Below are 23,408 nucleotides of genomic sequence, written 5' to 3'. Positions count from 1 at the left end.
TTGTAGCACATGCCAGAAAGAGAGTGCTCAATGTGATGGCTCCATGCCACTTGGAAAAGATGGGGCACATAGCCCTCAGTCAGGCCTGGAAATGTGACAGAGAGAGAGCGGCAACGATTGTCTCCTATGTCTCCTTGCCGGGGAGCTCATCCTCTCACCACCACTGACACACTGCCCCAGTCTTCTTCCTTTTGCAATTGCAGTGTCTGCCGCCAACAACAGTCATTTAGTTGTATAGTGCCAAGGCCCTGCCATATCACACTAACACAGAACTACTCACAGCAGACAGTCTGTAAAGCAGAGATTTAGACTTTGCACAGCCTTGGAAGAGGTTGTGAATGGCAGAGCTGCAAAACTAGCAGTGAAGTAATGTAAAAGAAAAAATTTACTTTCCAGAAAACTTGTACCTGTATGAGAGGTAAAGAAGGATATGGTCTAATAGTAGAAACAGAGGAAGTCAATAACAATAGAAAATCGGGGAAAGAGTAGACATGAGAGGTCGACCTTGATGTAGGCAAATTCCTTTGCCAGCCAATAACACAACTGTATGTTGCTGATCTACACCAGGAGATCTGAATCACAATTGAGAAATGAACATGCCGCGGGCAAGAAAAGTCGAAAGGAGACGGGGGGAAAGATGAGAGAAAGGAAACAGGAACAGAAATGGGTTTGATCATTTTTGGTCTCTTGTGGATTGTCCTGGACAGAGACTGACATATTTTCTCAGCTCCACTGATCTCATTCACTGTAGTCAGAACCGCTTCCATTCTTCAAACCAAAACCTGCAACTTCAAAAGAGCTGTGCAGATTGAAAAATAAAATCATGAAACTGGAATGTGAAAGGCTCTTGACATGGAAATGAAACTTTTTCAACATTAATCAAACAGTGCTGTGGTTCGGTCAAAACTGTATTACTGTGTAGAGAAGTGTGGTAATGCAGAATCTAACTCGGACAAAATGGCTAAACCAAAACACTATGCATACGTGTTTGTTTTTTAAACCTCCCATATTATACACTTTTCGGTACTATTATACACCATATTATATGGTCTTAGTGGTCCCTAATACGTTTTTCTTTAATTGTTTGCTGAAAAAAACTTTCAGATAATTTATTGTACTATGCTGATGTTCAGCTAATCTCACAATGGCCTATTTTTAAAAAAAGAGCTGCAGCTCCCCTCGTAAATATACAGTCTTTGAGCTCCCCCCGCCCCCTGTCCGGAAGCGAAGCCAGATACACCTCGCCCTCTGTCTGTCAGGGCCGTGGACCAATAAGAAATAGGGGTGTGGGCTGCACAGTGGAAGCTTCTGGCTTTCCAGTTTTTGAGGTCAGAAAGAGGAGAATTCTGACTGGAGTATATTGGGGGGGAGGGGTAGGGGTTTCAGAAAGGGGGAGAGTGAGAAAAGGAGATATTGTTATTTTTTTAAATATTTTGGCAGTCTCTAGGCACACCGTGGACCCATGGATATGTTAGAACACATTTAAAAAGTGCATTTAGCATAATATGTGACCTTTAATTTCCCTCACTGAACTCAGGTTTACGAAGGGGTGAAGCGGAGGACTGTACACTTTTTCCTTTCCGGCGGGATTAAATAGGCTACTGTCCCAAATTAAGCAGCTGAGTGGCATATAGAGTGCAGGCTGCTCTGAGCAAAGTTTCTTCAAATCTAGGCATTAGCATTCAAAGTGGAATAAAAGATACGGGGGCCAGCTCAAGCCACTTCAGAAGTTCATATGCTTACGACTTGAGCTTTGAAGAGCTGGAGAAATGAAAGCTATCTAAAGCAGGGTTGTGATCCATGGAGGAGAGGGAGGGACAGAGGGAAAGAGAAAGGAAGGAAGGAAGGGAGGGAGAGAAACAGAGGCCTGGCTGCTCAAATATGAAAGCAATCAGGGGTGATCAGCCAGAGTGAAGGCTTTAAGAACAAATAGTGAGATTTACCAGAGGGAAGGTAACATTGGAATGGTAATCGAAACTTAGCATGATAAAGAGATGGAGATATAACTCTAATGTAAATAAAAGATTTAAGGATAAAGACAGAGGAGGATATGTATAAGCCTTTACGTCGGTGTGGAACGTCTGACATGCAGCTTTGCTTCTCACTAAAGTAGACAGGTGTTTATTTTAATGTTTCGTCTCTAGTGCCTTTAAAAGCACGCTGATACATAAGCAAAAGCTGTGCTTGTGGGTGTCTATGTGTGTTTGTGTGTAATGTAATCAATCTCGCAGTTTTGGGGGATGCCTGGCCCCAGACATACTGTTCTACTCCTGTGCTCTCACAGCTATACTTTCTGCTGTGCCAGCATCATTCTTCATCCAATTTCATCATTCAACACCCAGTTCATCCCTCCAACTTCCCTTCCAGTTTGCTTTGATCTACACCCCATTACTTTACCCAACATACAGCACAGAAGAATCCTATTTTGTTCATATTTGAGGATTCATAAGACAAAAGTAATGGGGGTCTACACCATGGACATATAAAGAAAGGTATACACAAAAAATATTTGAAATACATGCAATTGACAGCACAACGGAATGGTCCCTGGCACCAATCAGCACATTGACAAATTGTTTGGACAGGCTCCTAGAGACGCTTTACAGCATGACGCGGCAGAATGCAAATCACAGTCTTGTGAGGACTGCAAATATACGAACTGACAGGTAGGAGGATGAAACAGAGGTGCATTTCTGCTTCTACTGAGCGATAAAAATACTTATTAAGTCCAGATGTGAGAACCCAAGGCAGGGGATGAGTATAGGTAAAGGTGGGCCAGGAAAGGGTGTTATGTTCTGAAGGGTGGAGCGGTTGTGGGTGTTAAATGGCGCTGCCGGCCGTCCATCAGCTCTATCTGTTGACAGCAGGGCCAGCAGTCCCTGCTTTTGGCCCGGCTTTGCTAGCTCCTCTCATTTCCAGCAAGGGAATAAATCAGGTCTTTATGGGCCTGGCCGAGTGCACTGCACCCCAGATGGATTATTAAAGGGACATATAACTCAAAGAGGCCACTGCTCCCTGAGGGACGCCTGATCACAGCACAACAGAGGAGGAATGGTTGGCCTCCACTCTTCCACCTCCAGCCACCCACCCAGCCTGCCTGCCTGGCTGAACGCCTGCCCGCCTGCCATCCCTCATCGCTCACCAGCGAGAAACCTTGAGACCTCGCAATCTTGTCTATAGTTCACTCCTGCATCCTGCCTGTCTGCTCTAGCCATCTATTCTCCTTTCTTTTTTTCCCTGTCTTCTTTTGTTTTTTATGTTGTTTTGTTATTTTTGCCAGTAAGATCTTTATTTTTATTTTGCTACTGTAATTATTCTTGGAATTACCTTTATTACCGACTCCTGCAAGCCTGGGTTGCTGATGTGTATAGGAATATGTGCTGTGTTTCCCTTTACATATCTAACATATTGATAGCCTGGAGATGTTTGCCAGAGATGAACACAAAAAAAGAAAAACTGTATGCTAAAGAAGCCTGTTGTCATGTTTTGAGAAACTTGGCTAGACTCCTTTAATCTCACTTTTCCAAAGAATAATATATCTCATGTTTACTTTTAATTCCACTTTAATTTAAAAACACAGCTAGAAAAGGTAACACGGATAATTGCAAAATAGTAGCAAGTCTTACTTTTTTGCAAGCCCCTTCTCCACACAACTATCATTATTTTTAATGATTCTAACTTAAGCCCACACAAAGGCCCTGGTTTTCACTGAGTGGATTGAGGTGGCTGCGATTTGACCTTGGAGAAGCATTTCTTTCTAATCATTTTAGAAGGAAAAACAACAGCATCCTGAATCCTGTGGTGTTAGTAATTGCAACCAGCGAGTTAGATGGGGGCAACATGAATTCAAACACGGTTGACGTCGTCAAGGATGTAAGACAGACGAAGGGAAAAGGAGCATACGGGAGGAGTACAAGGAGGACTGGAAGAGAGTGTGCAGTTTATAGGGTGGGGAGAAAAGAGGAGATTAAAGCTTGAAGAGGGGGAGAAGATTTAACATGACTTGTGCCCTGCGCTCTTTGTGTTGAGATGTCTGAGTCTGCCAAAGCTTATGCTCATTTAGTCACCCCTTGTAGCACCCCACCCAGCTCATCAGCACCCATCCAACTTTAGTCCCGGTGTAGTTTATTGAGAATCCCTTCCTTTGTGTTGTTCCTGTTTATGCGTGCACATACATTATGTGTGCGTGTGCATACCAGAAACTGCAGAGAGGGTTGGGGTCAGCTGTGGAAAGCAGTTCTGTGTGTGCATTTGTGTGTTTGTGTGTGTATGTGTGTGTGTGTGTGTGTGTCCGTCCCTCTGCATGCTTGAGAATAGAAGCCCTGGCCATGGAGATACAGGCATTAGCAGAGCTGAGCTGCAAATAGAGGAGGCAGTAATTGAAGTCTTTAAGAAAGTGAGAGGGGATTAAACCGAGTGAAATGAGCGGCACTGTCTGCTCCCGATGCGCGGCGGGTTAGGTAGAGTAGAGACAGAATGGGCGCGGATGGAGGGGGGGGGGGGGGGCAGAGGGGAGAGATTGCAAGTGAGGGAAGGACAGCGGGAGAGCGTGATGAAGCACGGAGAAAGAAAACTGTAAATGAGGCCTTTTTGGAAGCTTGAAGGGATTATCCACCCAAAAAGAAAAATCTTTGGGCCTTTCTCCTACTAAATGGCTTCTCTAGAAAGACTGAAAACCATTTAGAAGGGTTTGTTTAAGAGAGTCTAAGGGAAAAGACCGTAGAGAGCAAAAAACCAATCAAGCATTTATTACCGATGTCAGTTTGAGAGGGTGGATTACCAGGAATGTGGTTTTAGTTAAGGCTCTTTTCAGGTTGAATATGTAAGATATGCATACTCATGTAAACTGAGCACACAATGGCATATCTCGTTTTTTTATTCTAATTGAATAAGAATGGGCTTCATTAACCAAACATTCTTAATGAGAATGGTCCTCTTAAACACCACTGAGGCCAACGCAGTTTTTAAGACTGAAATTGAGTTAAGAACAGAATCCAAGGACATTCAAAAACTGACTGATGATTTGAGTGCTGACATGTTTTGGTAAAAATATCTACTGTTTTTCTTATATCCACTGATGTAATAATCAGAGCTACTTAAGTTTTATTTACATTTGGAGTCCGATGCTCCACTGTCTTTTAGATATTCATTTTGGCATTCTAACTTCTCCCCTAACTTTTTCTTTTCAGTTGCTATGTTTGGTTTCTGTGTGTGCACACAGCCCTTCAGTCTCAAGCCCTCTAGGGGATTGGCGGGTCGTTTTATTATGCTAATTAGGAACAACGTGTACTTATGAGCACAATGGGATTCATCATTAGAGAAAACAGGTGCAAAAAAGTCTGCGGTTTAAGAACGCTTTAAGAACACACTAGGGATTTGTCACAAACAATTCGTAGGTGCCTTACTTAGGAACAAATTAGGGGAAAAAATCGTCTTGATCAAGAAACATGAGAGTTACGCATGCTGGAATTTATAGGTCCTCTAAACATGTTTAGAATCTGCAGACTTTGAAGGATTTGAGGATGAGGAATGGAGAGAGCAAGAGAGACGGAGAGGGAGGAGGAAGGCCCTTTGATCTGCTTTAAATGGGCTTCATCGTCGAGCCCGGACTCCAGCTATGGAGCAGAGCGTCAGTGCCCAGCAGACCAGCAGCAACAGTCACAGTCACTGAACCGAACAGCTCTGTCACACAGGCAACTAAGACTCCAACAACTTCTATAGTCAGCATGAAACTTTACCAACACATTCTGAATGGTAAATCCATTTCTAAGTGCTGGGCATTGAGATCCAATGAGAAAGAAATTAGGGCAGCTGACAAAAGTGACGCTTGGGCTCAAAGTAGGGAAATTTGCAAAGCCATTACGAGATGAATAAAATCTATATTTCTGTGATAATAATGCATAAAATGTAAGCCCCCCTCATATGAGGACATTTTAAAACTGCTGTAAGGTTTAAAAGAAAGGCTTAAGTAACTTGAAATTAAACTTTGGATTGAGTCCTCACTGCGTTATCTTAGTTTGTGTTATCAGGTGGGCAGGCTCATCCTGGATGGAGAATACTGTGGCAGATTATCCTTCTCTTCTGTCAGGAGTGAGCTGTTTTAGAGAAAAAAAACTTCTACCAGAGCAGAGTAAAGAAGCTCATAGGGATTGAAGGGTGACATGTTCACTAAGGTTAAACCCAAATTCTCTAATATGGACTTGCAACATAACTCTGGAAGTTTGCTTTTCAAAATAAAGCAATGGTGTGCAAAATTTATTGGGTTGGATTATCAAACGTTTTTGTGCACGTCCAGTAAATGACGTCCACTGAGCTGTGTGATTTGTCACGGCCTTCTTGACTCTCTTTTCTATGCATGTCCACCAAACTAATTGATCAAAAATGTCTGTTTGATTTATCAAGCTTTAAACCTCATCATGTCCTTCCTCCATATTTTCAAGCACAAAAGGTCACACCCATACAGTACTGCAACCAGCAAAAACCGGGTCTTGCTAAAATGTAGGGTGTGTTTTCTGGGATCCGGTTTCAGCCAGGGTTTCTTTTTTTAACCCATGTTAGAATCATTATGTCTTAACACTCACTACTCCCGTCCATTCAACTCCCCCTGTTCCCAAAGCTATGTGTCCCATGGGAGAGATTGATGGTCGAGTGTGTTAGCTCGACTGTGGCCACAGATTACAGCACACAGGCGCCTCTGGGGAGGATGTCAGTTAATTGGCATTGAACCGTTAATCATGGCCGCCTGGCCTTTCACTACTGAAAGGAATTAACATCAGCAGCCAAGAGACTGCAACTGTGGCTGTCCAGGATACAGAAAAAGTTTGTTTCGCCCGGAGATGATTTAATGGGCTAATTTCCCTGTAACTTTTTCTTTGCAATTAACAATCCAAAACTAAACAGATATGAAAAGTCTGTGTTTGTACATTAATTTTTGTTCATGTATTAGTGTTTTACATTCAATAGCTTTATTCATGCACTTCTCCGGCTCTTGACCTGCCCACAAAAAGTTAACGGCCTGGTGGTATTAGACAGAAATCAGAATTGTACCCTTACATACAAGATGTTGCCACTATATAATTCCCAATATTTTACTCTGTCTGTTTCAGCTCCAACTGAGTCTCCATTGAGACCTAGTCTTGGTGAGTCTGCATTTCATTGCATGCTTTTAATTATTATCTTTTGATATTATAGTAAAACAGGTAAAAACTACATGAAACCAAATTGTAACTGTTAGCATATGGTGTATGTGTTTGTGTAGTGGAGCTCAATGGCAAACATGCTGTGCTGCGTGACGACTTTGACTCCAACCTCCAAGGAGACCTGGACTCCAGCATCTGGTAGGTGTAACGGCTACGAAGACATTTTGTATTCCTCTATTCACTATCTTCATCTTTGGTGCTGTGCTTCTGTTGTAACTTAGCCCTCTTCTCTTCTCTTCTCTTCTCTTCTCTTCTCTTCTCTTCTCTTCTCTTCTCTTCTCTTCTCTTCTCTTCTCTTCTCTTCTCTTCTCTTCTCTTCTCTTCTCTTCTCTTCCCTTCTCCCAGGTCTGAATGCAGTAACTGTGAGGTGGGAGAGCAGTGTGGTGTACTGATGCATGGCAGAGCGGTCACTTTCTGCGAGCCCTTCGGAGAGCGAGAGCTGGTAACCGTCATGTTCAACCACACTGTGACCGCTGTACATTTTACAGCCCATTGACCATAAATCCAAACCAACCACTAAGAGGCCACAACCACTACTGCAGTCAATTACATCACAGTGGCTGTAACCTCAGTAGAATCTCATGTTTAAACATCTGTATCTCTAGAAACTCCCCACAAACTTCCACACTATTGTACTGAAATGTTTATTTAATTTAATTTGAGTTAGAAATACGAATCAATGTAATGTAACTAGTCAACAAATGAAAGCTTAAATAAAACAACTTTTGCTCCAGCAGTTTAATCCGATTTAACTTCTCGTAGCACTGCAAGACATAAAAGTTGAAGAATGTCATGCATTGAAAACAGATTAAGCACAAAGGACTGGATCATAACATGACCATTTTACAATAAAGTAGTACAGATCTATCAAGAAACTGTCGGACGTGCACCTTGGCAAACACACACACACACACACTCATAATTGCTTATCAAACCTTTACACGCCTTTTTCTATTCATATGAATTTGATGATTTCAGACTGTTTATTCTGCTGACAGAGATCAAAAACAGTCACCAGCAGAGACATGCTTAATGCCACATAATTCTATGTTCTCCTCTGATAAACAATTCCTTTTGTCTGTCTCTGCTCCAAATGTTTGATGCCACTGCCTGGCAGCTCCTCTGTCAAGTGCAACAAGCGTGCACATCAAGAAACATTCACACACGTGTTACTACAAAAATAAGTACATCAACAATGAGAACATACAATCATGTGCACAAAGCCACATTATGTTGCTTTTAAAAAGATAACTTTTAATTTTTTAGCGATAATATACAAGAGAAAATGTAATTGAAAGAGTTAAACTGAAACTGAACTAAACTGAGATTTAAAAGATGATGTTCCAGTTGTTGAAGTTGAACCAGAGACAGAAATGTCTACTGAAGGGCTAAAAACCCACTTAACATCTTTCTTAGAAGTGGCTACAGGTGCAACATACTCTATATTTTTAAACATAAGGGACAAATAGCTTTTTTTAAGTTAAAATGTACATACATCATATTCGAAATTCCTCCACGAAATTGAAGTCATTTCAAACTTAAACTTGGTTTGATTTTTTATGGGTGATATCCTGAACAGCCTTTTGTATCTTCTGCAGACCACTGTACACCTGAACACAAGCACAGCCTCGGTCCTTCAGTTTGCCCTGGGTGAGTATTAAACCTCCTGACGCACTGCAAACAACACATTCAGACACATTTTGTCTGACAGGCTTAAGTATGTTTTCAACCCTGTTCAAATCTATTTAATTAGCATTGCATGCAACAGTCTTTTTCAGCAAGGACAATAGTCATATATATATTTGTTTTTTAAGATATTTTTTTGGCATTTTTATGCTTTATTGATAGTGTAGAGACAGAGTTGAAATGGGGCAGAGAGGGGAGTGACATGCAGAGAACGACCGCGGGCTGGAACCGAACCCGGGTCCGCTGCTGGCCGAGGCCCATGGGGGGGACGCCTTACCAACTGAGCTAAAGGCGCCCCCTAACAATAGTCATCTTTGTCATCGTTTTACATGTCCATGAGCAGACTGGTACACAATGTTTTTCTATGTTCCTTTCTCTCCTTCTCTGCTCTGCCTCTCCTATCACAATAATGAATCATTTAGAACATACTGGAAAGACACCCAGAAGGCCATGGCAGAGTTTTTAGATGTGTTGTATTTTTCATGTCCATTACATGCATCCGCCAGTCCTCATGGGAAATGCAGCTAGGTGGAAATAAAATACACTACATATACCGCAGCGCTCTTTTTTCAATCTCCCTTTCTGTCTGGGGCCAACCCCACTTTGCAGGTCATTAATATGAGTTTGTGATGCAGTAGTGTTGTACATGGAGCGGTTCAGTAGAGCAGTGCAATAGAGTGATGGCAGGTTAATGGACAGCTGTATTCAGTGGGGATGGAGCGGCACGGCAGGACGCTCACGGAACCTAGAGAGCGCACAATGTAAGGTGGTGTAGAAGGAAAGCGAAGAGAAAAGGTGGGGATGTGAGGGGTTATCCTGCTTCCTCCATTAGCAACCTTTGACCCCGTCTCCCACGGCACCCACATAAACCTGCATTTGAAAGGAACAACAATTTTCAGATCCCACACAAACTCAAATTCATATACAGATGCACAAACAGTATCAAGCCGTAGTTAGCTATAGAGTCTTTGGTTTGCACTTCTCCTCCGATCACCTCTGCCCAACCCCTTAATTTAACCCCTTATCTTCTCTCTGCCCTGTTAAGCTGCTGATCACCTTGTTCTAACATGACACCACTAATGCTGGGCTTACACTACAGTCGCAGACAATCTTTCAATGTCGGACTAAAATCACGAGAGTCTTGCTGGAGTTGTGGCGCGTGCCCGTAATCTCAGTCGTTTGGTGTATGGTGGTCTTCCGACCCGATTTCAGCCAGTCTTCTCCCTGTCTTGACGTTCCGACATTATCAAACAGGTTTGATATTATTGTTAGTCTTAAGGGGTTGGCTCAAGCGAAATGATGTGAACACTGTCACACTCTCTCCAGCACCAAACACGACGCAGGAGGAGCGGCATTAGTCGCGACCTGTGTCCAGCTGTGTGTCCACTTTTTCCGGACACTTTCACGTAGAAGCCTCGGCTGGAGAACCAGGCTGTCACGCGCAACCTTAACACTTTACCGTCAAATACAGGGTTAGGAGTGAGAGTTATTTGGGGACGATATCAGCATATACATTTGGTCAAATAACTACAGGATGTCCGCCGATCGGAATAATTAATTAACTTTTTTTTAATTAAATATAATCACAATCGCGTTTGCAGTTTTTAACGTGATCATGCATGACACAAAGCCTACGTGATAAGGGCATATAGTTGTTTATACACCCAGTCCATTTTACCTGCTAAAAAAAACGTTTTATTTCACTGAAATCACTTTTAGTCCCCCGTAGCAGGATCGGAAATGATATTAATTTCATAAGGAATCTAGTTATAGTCTTGCAATATGAGACCCCCTGTCTTTTCAAAATCTCAGTCTGTGACTGAGAACTAATGACTAATTGTCTTCAGATGTAAGTTGATTGTCTTTAGATGTGTGAGGGTGTCAGTCTTCAGTCTTTTCAAAGTCTTTTAAAAGTCCTTTAGTGTAAGCCCAGCATTAGACATAATGTTCCACTTGGTTAAGGCCAGGCATGTCAGAAGTAGCCACCATGCTGTGCCTGGCTGCCACTCAGGGCATATGAATATTATTTTGCCCTGCTGTTGTATTAGGTTGTTGAAAAAAGGGAAACTACTGTAGGTAACACATTCTTTAGCTGTTCCTTCAACAGATGAGACTGTGTTAACTTTCATGTATTTCTGTCTTCTGTGTGTGTTTTATATTCCCCCAGGCTCAGGCTCCTGCCGGTTCAGTTACTCAGACCCCAGCATCACTGTGTCATACAGCCAAAGCCGCAATGCCAACACCTCAGATGACTGGATCACACTGGAGAAGATCAGGTCTCTTTCTCTTCATCCGTGTTCCTCATCCATCCCACAGTCCTTCCATCTGTTATGAACACCCGCCCTCTCTCTTTTTTTCCCTCATTCACACCTCCCCCTCTCAATTTGTCATTCCTCTCCTGTTTGTGTCTTGATGATCCCTTGTGCGTCGTCCCTCTATCCTTCCATCCCTCTGTTTAGTTTGCTTTCAAACAGAAGCATAATGTAACAATACTGCATTATACCTACAATATAACATTTCTATGCGTTTGTGTAGACAAACAACATTTCAACTTCTAAATCATTCATTCTGAAACCAGATTAATGTTGCTCTTTGGTTCACATCACCATGAATGCATGTAGTGTCACCCCATATTTGGCTATTTCAGTGTTATTTTGTTACTTAATCAGGTACAGTATCTAACACCCTCATGCTGCATGCTTTCCTCTCCTCTAGAGCCCCCACCAACAGCAGCACAGTCGTCCACCTCCTTCCCCTACCGCATCAATCTAAGGGTGACAGTGTTCGTCTGCGCTGGTCTCAGGAGGCCCCCCAGGGCCCCGAAGGTTATGAGTCCTGCTGGGGGTTGGACAACGTCCTGCTGGTCAATGCTGCCCACAGAACCCCCCTCATGGAGGACAACTTAGACCCCCCAGACACTGCAAACTGGCTCTTCTTCCCTGGAGCTACTGTTAAGGTACACCAGTAAACCAGTTCACATTTCCATGGATTCTCTACTTTACAAATGGATTTCTTCACACACAATCAATGCCCTGTGCTTAGAAATATGATAGAAAGCCTATGACCTGTCAAATTATTTAAAAAACTTACTGTTGCTGGAAAGACATATGTTCACAATGTATGGACCTTGAGTCTGACAATAAAGATGATGATGATATGCTCAACTGCATGTGAAAGCAGGGAAAATACCAAAATCATGAGGTGTTTTCAACCGTTGAGCAAGGAAAGAACATTTCTACGTGAAAGGTGTTTCAAAATGCAAGTGATTTTCGTCAGCCAATGCTTTGCGAAAGTGGTCACTGCTTGCATGACATAACACCTGTGTTTCTTATTGGATAGCATGCCTGTCAGTCTGAGGGCAATGCCCTGTATTTCCATGGTGGGGAGGGAGTCGGCCACAACTTCGCCTCCACCAGAGATATTGACCTACATCGTGAGGAGGGAAGGAGCTACTGGGAGGAAGACTTTGAGAGCCAACCCTCCAAGTAAGTCAAGATGATTACTTCTTCCCCTAAATATATCCTAAATAAGTGAATTATGTGAAATAAGTGGTTACAAATTGCACATGTAAAACACCATCAAATATGACAAAACAATCACAGGAAATATAGACAAACTAGAAAATGTAAACTAAATATATGAAAACATCAGAAACCCTGTGGAGGAGGAATACATTATTAAAGGTGTTATAGATTTGCATGTTTCTGAAAATGTGAAGATGTGGCACTGACCTGAGGGGGAGTTTGGTCCACAGCAATTAAGCTAATACAGTATAGTTAACCTGAATATGGTTGCCAGACCTGAGGTGAGAGAGAGTTATCAGAAGGATTTTGGTAGAATTGCACAGTAATGGCGGATCTTTCTGTGTGTATCCATACACTTGCTATGACACTTGTCAATATGTGAAGTGATGTGACCTGCGGTGTGTTGCACAAGTGTAAGTCATGCTCGGAGGGCCAACACAGGTGAATGCCATGCCCCTGACTGCTGCAGGGATAGCAGCCCATCTGTTCACAGTGACACACGTGCAGGCAAACACACACTGGACAGCAGAGAGCAAGGAACACTGTCAGAAGCACTGCAAGAGGTAGAGGGATAAAAGAGGAGAGATGATGGATAGTGTTCTACCGCCAGAAAGTACACAACAAGGCTCATGCACCAGGTTGAGATGGACCTCAAACAGGAGGGTGTTTCTATGGGCAACACACACCTTGACACCTCCCTAGCATTCAGGGCAGCATGCCAACATGTGGAACCTAATGCTACTTCTCACCCATCAGGCGTCATGGGCTGACGCATGTGTGAGGTAGCTGAGAGAGTTATTGCCTATGCTAATTCTACACTCCACCAAGTGTCATTTAACTCAACACTGGCTGTGACTGAGACTCAGCAGCTTATATACTCCACGGCAGAAAAATGTAGAGGAGCAGAAGGGGGGACGGAAGAGGGGAAGCAAGAGAAAGAGGGAGGGGAGGTACATGCACAGAGAAGAGGGCTGACACACTGAGTTTACTTCTGTCACTGCTAATGAGGATCCTCTTTCCACTGCGCAGAAATATGCTTCTGCACGGTTGTGTGTACGTCATCTTCCAGGTGATTTATGCTGTATTCCTGACATTGTGTGTTTGTTTACTGGCAAGGTGTGAATAATGGCAACTGTTCACTGACTTCATTAATACCCCACAGGGAGATGCTGTGTAAAAGAGGCGATCTATAAAAAAGAGTTTGCATCCTAACATTTATGTGTCAACGTCTGTGTGCTGAAATGTCAGTAAAGTCTATTTTTGGTAAATGTTGCCCCTCTGTTTGCTTTTTCTATTTATTAATTCTAAATAATATAATAATTTCTTCTTTTCAGGCTTTTTTCCTCTTCTTTATTTAACTACATCGAATCCCAACAATTAAATGTTACTTCCAAACTATATTCAGACCATTAACCACTTGACCGAAAAAGAACACATTTAAAATTAACTTGTTTTTAAGAGTTAGTAACATATCATGTAGCAGGATTGCTTGAGTGGCTTTTTTATTTTTATTTATTGATGTTGTTGAAATACTGCCACATAAATTTCGGGTTCCGCTTATCTTCCAAAATGAATAAAAAGCATTTCAACATGAACATTTTGTGTTAAAAGAACTTCCAAAAACATTTGTCCTTGTCTGTGTTTTTTTCTTCTAACCAAGCTGGGACATAGAGGGAGCAGCCTATGGGACCCAGTGTGGGGAGATTGAGTCAGGCTCAGCACTAGTGTTTGAGAAAGAGGGCCGGAGGAGAGTGTGCACCCCCTACATCGACACCACGTCTTATGGAAACCTACGCTTCTACTTCACCATGGGTATGGAACTCCTCCATCCAAAATGCAGTCATTTCTTTGGGTTGTACTACAGTAGCTTTACCTTAAACTGTTGCACATTTGATGAACACACTGAATTGTGTTTAGGTGGGGGCGACTGTGATCCAGGAGAGTCCCATGACAACGACGTGATTGTGTTTGGAAGGTCTGAAGGCAGGAGGGAACGTGTGATGCTTGACACCCTTCCATACTCTTCTTACAGGGTGAGACATACCCAATATATTCACACGTATAAATAGTCTTTTTCTTTAACATAAATAAACCCAGAGTGCTCACAGAGTTATCACATTAATATAATCACTTTGCAGATGTTTGTTTGTGTGTTTTGTATAAACAAAACAAAAAAACCAATAAAGATATAGAATCACTTTTGTACAGTTGCTTGAGGACATTGTTCTGTCTTGAACCAGCATATTCCCATTCTGAGACTTAACTAATATATTTCCACAAAGTGGATCTAATGGACGATGAAAAGATTCCCATTTGTACTAGTATTGCAACTGAATAATCATCAGAAAAATCTGAATAGTTCAACAAAAAATCCAGAACATTTACTTTTTCCCGCATCACATATTTTAGGAATTTTACTTTATTCATAAGAAACTGAATATCTTTCTTTTGAATTGGTGGCTTTTTAGTATCTTCCCCCTGGTCTAGTGTATTTATTCTATCCTGTATTTCTTCTATCTCAGACTCCTGCAGTGGTATCATTGGCACTGCCCACTGAGCTACAAACACCAGTCACCCAGTTCTGCATGGAGCAGCGGTCACATGGAGTTGCCAACCGCCATGTATGGGCTGTGGACTTCATGCAGCTGCTCCCTGTGCTGCCTGGCACCCACACACATGTTGCTCAGTTCTCCATCAACCTAGGCTGCGGCTCGTACCAGCCTGCCAACAGGTGTGACACATTTTAAAACTAGGTTAGGCAGTGCTTTCATGTGGAAACATTGCCACTTTTTTCCCCTTCACAATCGTAAAATTGGGCTGCAACAAAGGAGACCTCCACATGCCAAGTGAGACTCCATAGATTCATTCAGTTATTTTTGTGTCAAGAATAGTAACTGGTGCACACAGGAAACTTAAGGGCATAGTGCTTGGATGCTTGTAAACACAATTATCTAGAGAAAGCTGAACTCAGTTGAACTCGGTACTCAATAATAAATGTGGGGTTTGTTATGTTCCTGTTACATGTCTCTTGGATATTAAAGTCCTCAAGGTTTTGAATCTTGCTGTCATTTGAAGCTGCAAATGTAAGTAATTTCATAATGCAGTTTTAATAAAACATATGTGGGGTGATTGTGACTGGCTTCACAGTGGAGTCTAAGACAACATCAAGACTCTTCTTTACCTCCCTAATCTAAGTCCACCATTTAGGTTGAAATAAGGTGTTCTATGTTTTCTTTTATTAGCGTGAGTCTGGAATTTTCCACCAACCAGGGTCGGTCCTGGTCTCTGCTCCACACAGAGTGTCTGCCGGAGCTTTGCGCTGGACCGCATCTACCTCACAGCACCGTCTACTCCTCTGAAAACTACAGCGGGTATGAATAAATCTGTGCGCTTGTGTGTGTATTTGTCACTCAGTCACTGTGGGTGCTGTATATACATATTGTATTTTGTCTCCCCAGGTGGACCAGAATCTCTATCCCTCTCCCCAACGCTGCCCTAACAGACACAACACGTTTCCGCTGGAAACAGTCAGGCACTGGAGTGGGCAACATGTGGGCAATAGACAATGGTTAGTACTATAGTTAATTCAGTTCACATGTGACCCTCAGTTTCATGAAAAAACACTGTTTTCTTGTTTACTTCCTAAAAACCTCCTCCTTTCATGTCCCAACCAAAAAAATATGTCACATATATGTTTCTTATAGCTCAGCCAAATATGCAAATAAAAAAATATTTTTCATTACTTCTGCTTTAGTGTATTTCGGTCCAGCCTGCCTTCGTTTTTGCTCTGGGAGAGGACATTGTTCTCGCACAGGCTGCAAGTAAGGATCTGCCTTTTATTTAACCAAATAAATCCAGTGTCTGTCTTTCAAAATGAGTCTGATCATTATCCATTATGCCTCACAGCACCAATCACCATCCAGAATTAATCACATTGCATTATGCTTTACTAATGGATTTTCATTATCTCTGTCTTCTTTTTCTCGTTTATATCATCACTCTTTAATGACCCCGGTACCTCTCTTCTCCTCACTTGTCACTCTATCCCTTACCTGTCAGATGTGACCCAGGTTTCAGTGGTCCGGCCTGTGAGCTGGCCTCCCAGACCTTCCCAGCGTTCCTGTCGGAGGGTTTCTCCAGCCCCCGTCTCTCCTCCTACCACAGCTTCTCCTCCCTTCGCGGGGCCGAGGTCAGCTTCGGCTGTGGGGTGCTGGCCAGCGGCAAGGCCTTGGTCTTCAACAGGGACAGCAGGAGACACTTGGTCACAGCTCCATTAGACAGTTCCCAGGCCAGGTAATGAAAGTGAAAACACAAAAACAACATTTGTTTTATACACATACATCAGACACAGGCAGAGACATGAACAAACAGACAGTGTACAAACACATAATGTGTATGCACACAAGCAGATTTTGACTCTGCTGATTCTGCCACAATAGATTACTTTGCAAAACCGTGTTCATCAAGTGTCATTACTCCTGATTTATACTGCAGATGTTCCAACCTGTCAAATATCCAGACACCCCCTTCACCAATCCCTCTTTCTCTATGTTCCTAAGCTGAAAGATAGATGGTCATCATGGGGCAGACTGCAGATGAGAGGAGAGGATGAAAATGTGAGGGGGAAAGACAGAGAGGGAATGATGAAGTTAGATATGGCATCTGTGTTAGATTGATTATGTCTGTTGCGGCTCTCAGTGTGCCACCTGATGGCCATATTTAATGCCAGTTTCCTGGCTGATAGAGTAAACAGCTGCCTGGACCAGGAAACCGCAGCAATATTGAAATATCAGCTCAGCCAAGGACAGAGAGAGCTGGGGGTGACCGGCAACCCCAGACAGATGACGAAATTTATAATAAATATTACATTAGTAGATATGAAAATAAATCATTCAGAACATAAATGATCACATCACCTTGGAACTATGTACAGTTAACATGAATGCATGGATATTAATTTGTTTACTCTCACATACAATTGTTATTCACTCTCTCTCTGTCCTTCTCTTTCTTTCCTTTCACCTCTTCTCATCTAATTTTGCCCTCATTTATTTAATCATCTCATCCATCATCCTGCCACCTCACTCCGACTACCCTGTTCCGAATGATGATCTGTTTATCTACCCCCTTTTTGCCCTTCTCTCTTTCACCTTACTTTTTCTTTTCATTCTTTTTTTCTTTCTGTGTATTTCCCTTCTTGAAATTCCTTCACTGTCCCTGCTTGTATTGTACTTCCCCTCTCTCTTCAACTGGCAACTACTTTTTCTTGAATTAATTTTCGTTCGTGTCCCCACTTTCATTTTCTACAGGTACCTACAGTTTACGCTTCGCCTGGGCAGCCGCAGCACCCTGAGCTCGTGTCCGGCCCCAGACGCGCCAGGGGAGGGTGTCCTGCTGCATTACTCGTCAGATAACGGCATTACATGGACACTGCTGCAGCACTATGCTTACCAAGGCTTCCATGAGCCAAGGTAACTCCTATGTTAGAATGTGTGTGTGTGCATGTGACATATGCCTGTGCGCCTGCCCCCTCTGGTACGCTTATGTTTCCACAGAGACACAATAACGCCATTAGCACGAACATTTGAGCTGCTAATGGTGTGCTGGAGGTGTAAGGCCGCTGGGACCCATTGACTGAGTTAGTGCAATCTGTGTTTGTAATGAAGATAAAGTGGGCTTCATTCCAGCTGCGCAGGCTGGGTCTCAGAGGTGTTATTCAGCACTAGATCGGTCAAGAGGGACCAATGTGTCAGGGACAAGTCATACACAACTATCTGACCTACAGGTGAAAGTGTAGACTGTATCAACATGTACATTTGTACAACAAACAACATGAAGTCTGTCTTGACTGAAGAGAAAAAAAAGTTTTTGTTGATAACACAGTGGATTATGAGAAACTAAAGAGTGAGATAAGATGCTGCATTGATCAATTTTGCTTATTGATCATCCACATTATGTCTGAATTTATGTAGGATTGCCCAAGTGTACAGTATTTGCAAAAAAAGCTGAAATGTTTGAATATCCCCAAAATAGTTTTGACAATGCCACTTACTACATTTAGTCAACTTTCCATGAAGTGTCAATAAAGTTCATAATCATTAAGATAATCTCTGTCCTCCCACCAGGATTGTGTCAATTGAACTCCCGTCTGGTGCTCGCAAATTTGGCGTGCAGTTCCGCTGGTGGCAGCCATACCACTCAGGTCGTAGTCACGATGTGTGGGCCGTGGATGAAATCAGCATGACCTCCGTGTTGTTTAACACCATAAGTCTCGACTTTAGCAACGTGCTGGACGTCACCCAGAGTCTTGGTTTCTATCTTGGCCACGTCCAGCCCTACTGCCAGCACGACTGGACCCTCAGGTAGGAGACTTAATGCTCCGCTAAAAATACTGTATCGGTCAATATTTGAGAGAAGCCTTGAATTTTATGGAATGTTGTCCGCCGGGTTAGTTAAACGTCGTTCTTGTAACTTTTTTCAATAATAATTTTGCAACTTGTTCTTGCCGTTTTGTGCATTTAAGTCTCTGTGTATAGAATTAGAAGAAAAACACATAAACCCGACTTATTTTCACCACGGTTATCCTAATTTCTACTAATAAAACAATTATGCCAGAAACAAAATATGTTTAAATCACATAAGAACTCATGACATTCAGTTGATATCCTCTATTCCTCCATTCACTTGTACTCTAGTTTCTCTGGTGAGCCCAGCCCCGGCTCCAGCATCCGTTATGTGGAAACTCAGTCAATGCAGATCGGAGCCTCCTACAGTCTACAGTTCTCGTTGGTTATGGGCTGTGGCCGCGAGCCCTCCCCACACATTGACACTCAGGTTCGCTTGGAGTTTTCCACCAATCACGGCCTCACCTGGCACCTGGTCAAAGAGGTAAGGAGTGTGACACATATTGACACCTGTTGAGTGCTGGTCAACATCCAATCCCTTTTGTTTTCACAGCCCTGGCTCACACCGTTGTTTACGAATAAAACTTGCAGAAGTCATCCTAATGAACGACAAGGAAAAAAATCATTTATTCATGATCATGAATATTGATTGACCCATTACAGCCGCAGTAATAATGTGTAAATAATGAGAGTCTTCAAATGTGGCACTTTGTTTCAGATGAGAAATTATCGCAATTACTTTTTATCATCCTACTATTACCAAAGACATGGCAATACTTGAATCAGCAAGCAGATTATCTTCTCATGATTCAACAAAGATTTTCTGTGATCACAACTGGCTCATAAATATTCATAAGGTGCCAAAGTATCTGCCAAGATTTTTATCGTTTGGAATTGAATAGGGCATAATGAGTCCTCCATCAGTACATTTCCTCCAATTCTCCCATGTGCATGAAAATGCAGTCATCTGGCAAGTGCAGAAAGTGCAGTAACTCTCTGAATGTCCTGTACTTTTAATCTTTGCTTGTCTTTCACTGTTCAAGGTCAAAGACACTGCAATCCTGCGTTTGCCTTTTTTTATGCATATTCTCTGATGGCTAATGCAGCCGCAGGCTGTGTTTGCAGTGTATCTTTCTGCTTCTGAAGAATTTTGCAACAAAACAAAATCCACATTGATGAATAGATACAAGTAATATCCTTATGGCATGCAATAAAGAGTAATGAAACCCCTCGTTGCTTTCACCTAGGCCTGTCTGCCCGGCATGCCGAGCTGCTCTGAGTTCACAGCTCCCAGTGTTTATCACCCATCAGAGTTCAAAGACTGGAGACGCATCACTCTGTCTCTGCCTCAGAAGACATGGTAAGAAACGCACATAACAACTGACAGAAGAAAAGATCTAGGGCCCTCTGGGAAAATATTTCTCCTGATCCTGGTTTAATGTTTCAAACATAATGCACCTGATATACGTTCAGATTTGTAACATAATGCCAAAAAAGAGGAAACGAAGAGGCATCCACACCTTTTACTGTTAATGGCTATGTCCACACATACTGTGTGCATACAGTGCGTCGACACACACTCTTCACAGTACACACATGCATACACAGTTACACACATTTGCAGGAACTGTTTTAAATCATAATACAATCATATGAAAAAGTTTGGGAACCCCTCTCAGCCGGCATTATAATTGACTCTGCTTTCACAAAAAAAATATAAAAGTGGTATGTCTTTAATTTACCAGGAACAGCTAAGTACTGGGATGTTTATGAAGGTATATGTGGTGCATAAGTCTTTAGCACATGTAACTGCAGATTTCGAATGCGTAAACTGAAGTCACAAATGTGTAACAGTAGATTTGAAGTCGTAAATATTTGTTTTGCATGTGTACTCCAAAGTCACAAATGTGTAACAGTAAATTTGAAGTCGTAAATATTTTTTCTACCATTGTGGACACAAAATAGGGGCTACGAGTTCACAAATCGTTGTTACGGGTGCACAAATCCTATCCTGTGCATCGCAACTTCAAAGAGTCATGCGCTTGACACTTTTGCTACAAACATTGCAGCACAGTTGGTGCAAAACACATTTGCACACCCGTGTTTCATAATGTGAGAACATGCCCCCAATTTGTGCATTCGTAAACCCAAATGTGAACTAACGCATCAGAAGTTGCACATCTGTGAAAAATGTCCTCTCAAATAAAATGATATCGAGCACAGCATTTTAATGAGCGAGCACAAATCGATGATACAACTGCTCAAATCTGTTCCTACAAGTCTCAGCTGAGGGTTTTCTCTGCTCGAATCTGCTCCTGCAAGTCTCGGCTGTGGGTTTTTTTGCAGGTAGATTTGCACCACGCCCAGGTGGTAAATGTGGTGCAAAAGTGTTTCGTATGCGTAGAACAGATTTGTATCCGTAGAAGGTGGGCGGGACAACATTGTCGTATCATCCAATGAAAGCGCCGGTTGGGACACGTGACGTCAGCATGTGAACAGACTGAGGGAAAGCCTGTTTCCGTCGTCTCCCTCATATGTCCATGGCTGGTCCATGGTCGTCTCTTTTCACCAGAAAATGTAGGAAATGTAATAATAAGGGAATTGAATAAGAGGGAACTACAGCGGAGCCTTATGCCAGTAGTGAAAGTCATAAACAAGTTTACTTTAGCAGATATAAGGGCCAGCGTCGACGTCAGTTAATGTCTGCTGTGTGATTGGCACTGGTGTAACTGTTTAAACCTGCTGTTTTTCTCTTTAAAACCTTTACATTTTAATAACAGTAGTCTTATTAAATAGAGAATGAATTTCCATATATATATTTTTTTAACCTTTATTTATACAGGTATATCCCATTGAGTCCGAAGACTCTTTTGCAAGGGAGACCTGTTCCCATTTACACGTTACCATTCACACACATTCAGGGGCGGGCCGTCCATTGAGGCAAACCAGGCAATTGCCTGGAGCCCCGGGGCCCCATAAGCCCCTTTGGGGCCCCCAAAATGCCCTCTTTATATTTTGCCCCATATTTATTGTTTTTTATAAAAAATCTCTTCACAATAGTATCATCGGGATCAGGGGCGGGCCGTCCATTGAGGCAAACCAGGCAATTGCCTGGAGCCCCGGGGCCCCATAAGCCCCTTTGGGGCCCCCAAAATGCCCTCTTTATATTTTGCCCCATATTTATTGTTTTTTATAAAAAATCTCTTCACAATAGTATCATCGGGATGTCTAATTACTCGCGTTTTGACGGCCTTTCTGCCAACCGTGCACCCCCCTTCAGTCTGCACTACATGGACTATTCCATTACACATTACGCTCATGACACTGCACGTTCACGCGTAAATCCAAAAAAGTAAATAGCGGGAGAAGAGAGAGACGAGATAACCTACCTATACCAAAATGAAGCGAACATACGAGAGCGGGTCACAAAACAAACAGAAGAAGGACCAAAGTCAGGACTTAATATCAAAGCTGCCGAAGCTATTAAGCTTTTTTACAGCACCCAGCGCGGTGGCAGCGGGACCTTAGACGGAAGAACAGCTGTCTACATCATAAACCGGTAACGTTCCAGCTCCTACTGTCAATCCAACAGGTGGCTCTGGCTCAGCCAGCAGCTATGCTAATGACGTGAATGTGTGTCAACAAACTGATGGAGATAATTAATGGTGCAACGGATCACGGTTGATCCGTGGTCCATTCGGACCAACCCTCACGGTTTGGGACCCACGTGAACCGCGGATTGGATGCATATGCTAAAAAAAAAGACGCCTGTGTGTTCACGTGATCGGCGATCGTGTATTACAGAACAGTTAGTGGCGATCGGGGCCAGCCTCTAGGTCTACTGTAGGCTACTGACAAAAATCACACAACACATTGCCTGTATTTTTGTAACAATATTTAGGCCTATTAGTTTAGGCTATATTTGGCTGCTCCACTTTAAGTCAGCCCAGCCAGGCGATAGTTAAGTTTCAATTTCGTTTTCACCTCCGTGTGTAACAGCTGTTCAGAACAACAGCTGATAGGCTTGCGACAGCAGGAGTCAGTCTAAAGCCATCAATGATCAATTTAAGTAAAAAAGCAAAATAAAGCTATCTCTTCCTCCCTCTATCTGTGTATATTTCTCTCTCCCCTGCACACTTAGTCACTACTATCCATGCTTAAAGAAGGCAGGGTTATAACCTAATTTTCTTTTTTAAATATTTGAAGATTTTATTTCAAATAGGCCTAGACTCTGTGGACACAGGCTATTTTGTAATTCACTGTGTATTTAAAAAATAAAACAACACATTTAATTGAAAGCAAAGTCATATTGGTCTCTAGAATTTTATCCAGGTTAGTGGCAATCATCAACTTCCTGTCAGAGAGAAAGCTTCCTCTGCGTGGCCCCTCTGACACACTTAATGAACTAGGACTAGGCAATGGACATGTCATGGGTCAGGTTCAGTTAATGGCTCAGTTTGACCCTGTGATGTGGGATCCTCTTAGACCAATCCAAGCTAAGCCTCTGACACGTACCTGAGTAGTCTCATCCAAAATGAAAAAAAGCTAGTGACTTTTGTTCATCCCTTGTATGGAGTATCTCATAGGCCTTTCAC

General features: G+C 42.5%; 1 protein-coding gene across 1 annotated transcript in view; it reads left to right on the top strand.

Annotated features, from left to right (window-relative positions):
• Nucleotides 1-23,408, top strand: part of reln (reelin) — a gene marked incomplete at its 5' end in the record, with an annotated part of 105,684 nt that overhangs the window by 53,216 nt on the left and 29,060 nt on the right. The window contains 18 exons of the mRNA XM_080028365.1: nucleotides 7,107-7,139; nucleotides 7,259-7,337; nucleotides 7,545-7,641; nucleotides 8,798-8,849; nucleotides 11,053-11,161; nucleotides 11,601-11,841; nucleotides 12,225-12,370; nucleotides 14,070-14,221; nucleotides 14,327-14,442; nucleotides 14,932-15,140; nucleotides 15,652-15,780; nucleotides 15,868-15,977; nucleotides 16,164-16,230; nucleotides 16,469-16,702; nucleotides 17,719-17,880; nucleotides 18,535-18,771; nucleotides 19,105-19,297; nucleotides 20,061-20,173. Coding sequence (XP_079884491.1) covers nucleotides 7,107-7,139; nucleotides 7,259-7,337; nucleotides 7,545-7,641; nucleotides 8,798-8,849; nucleotides 11,053-11,161; nucleotides 11,601-11,841; nucleotides 12,225-12,370; nucleotides 14,070-14,221; nucleotides 14,327-14,442; nucleotides 14,932-15,140; nucleotides 15,652-15,780; nucleotides 15,868-15,977; nucleotides 16,164-16,230; nucleotides 16,469-16,702; nucleotides 17,719-17,880; nucleotides 18,535-18,771; nucleotides 19,105-19,297; nucleotides 20,061-20,173 — 2,479 coding nt within the window. The remainder of the gene's footprint in view (nucleotides 1-7,106; nucleotides 7,140-7,258; nucleotides 7,338-7,544; nucleotides 7,642-8,797; nucleotides 8,850-11,052; nucleotides 11,162-11,600; nucleotides 11,842-12,224; nucleotides 12,371-14,069; nucleotides 14,222-14,326; nucleotides 14,443-14,931; nucleotides 15,141-15,651; nucleotides 15,781-15,867; nucleotides 15,978-16,163; nucleotides 16,231-16,468; nucleotides 16,703-17,718; nucleotides 17,881-18,534; nucleotides 18,772-19,104; nucleotides 19,298-20,060; nucleotides 20,174-23,408) is intronic.

The sequence above is a fragment of the Ammodytes marinus genome (genome assembly GCF_949987685.1).
Source record: "Ammodytes marinus genome assembly, chromosome: 5".
Taxonomy (NCBI): domain Eukaryota; kingdom Metazoa; phylum Chordata; class Actinopteri; order Uranoscopiformes; family Ammodytidae; genus Ammodytes; species Ammodytes marinus.
The sequence above is the reverse complement of the archived record's forward strand: the minus strand, read 5'-3'. Positions and strand labels throughout refer to the sequence as shown.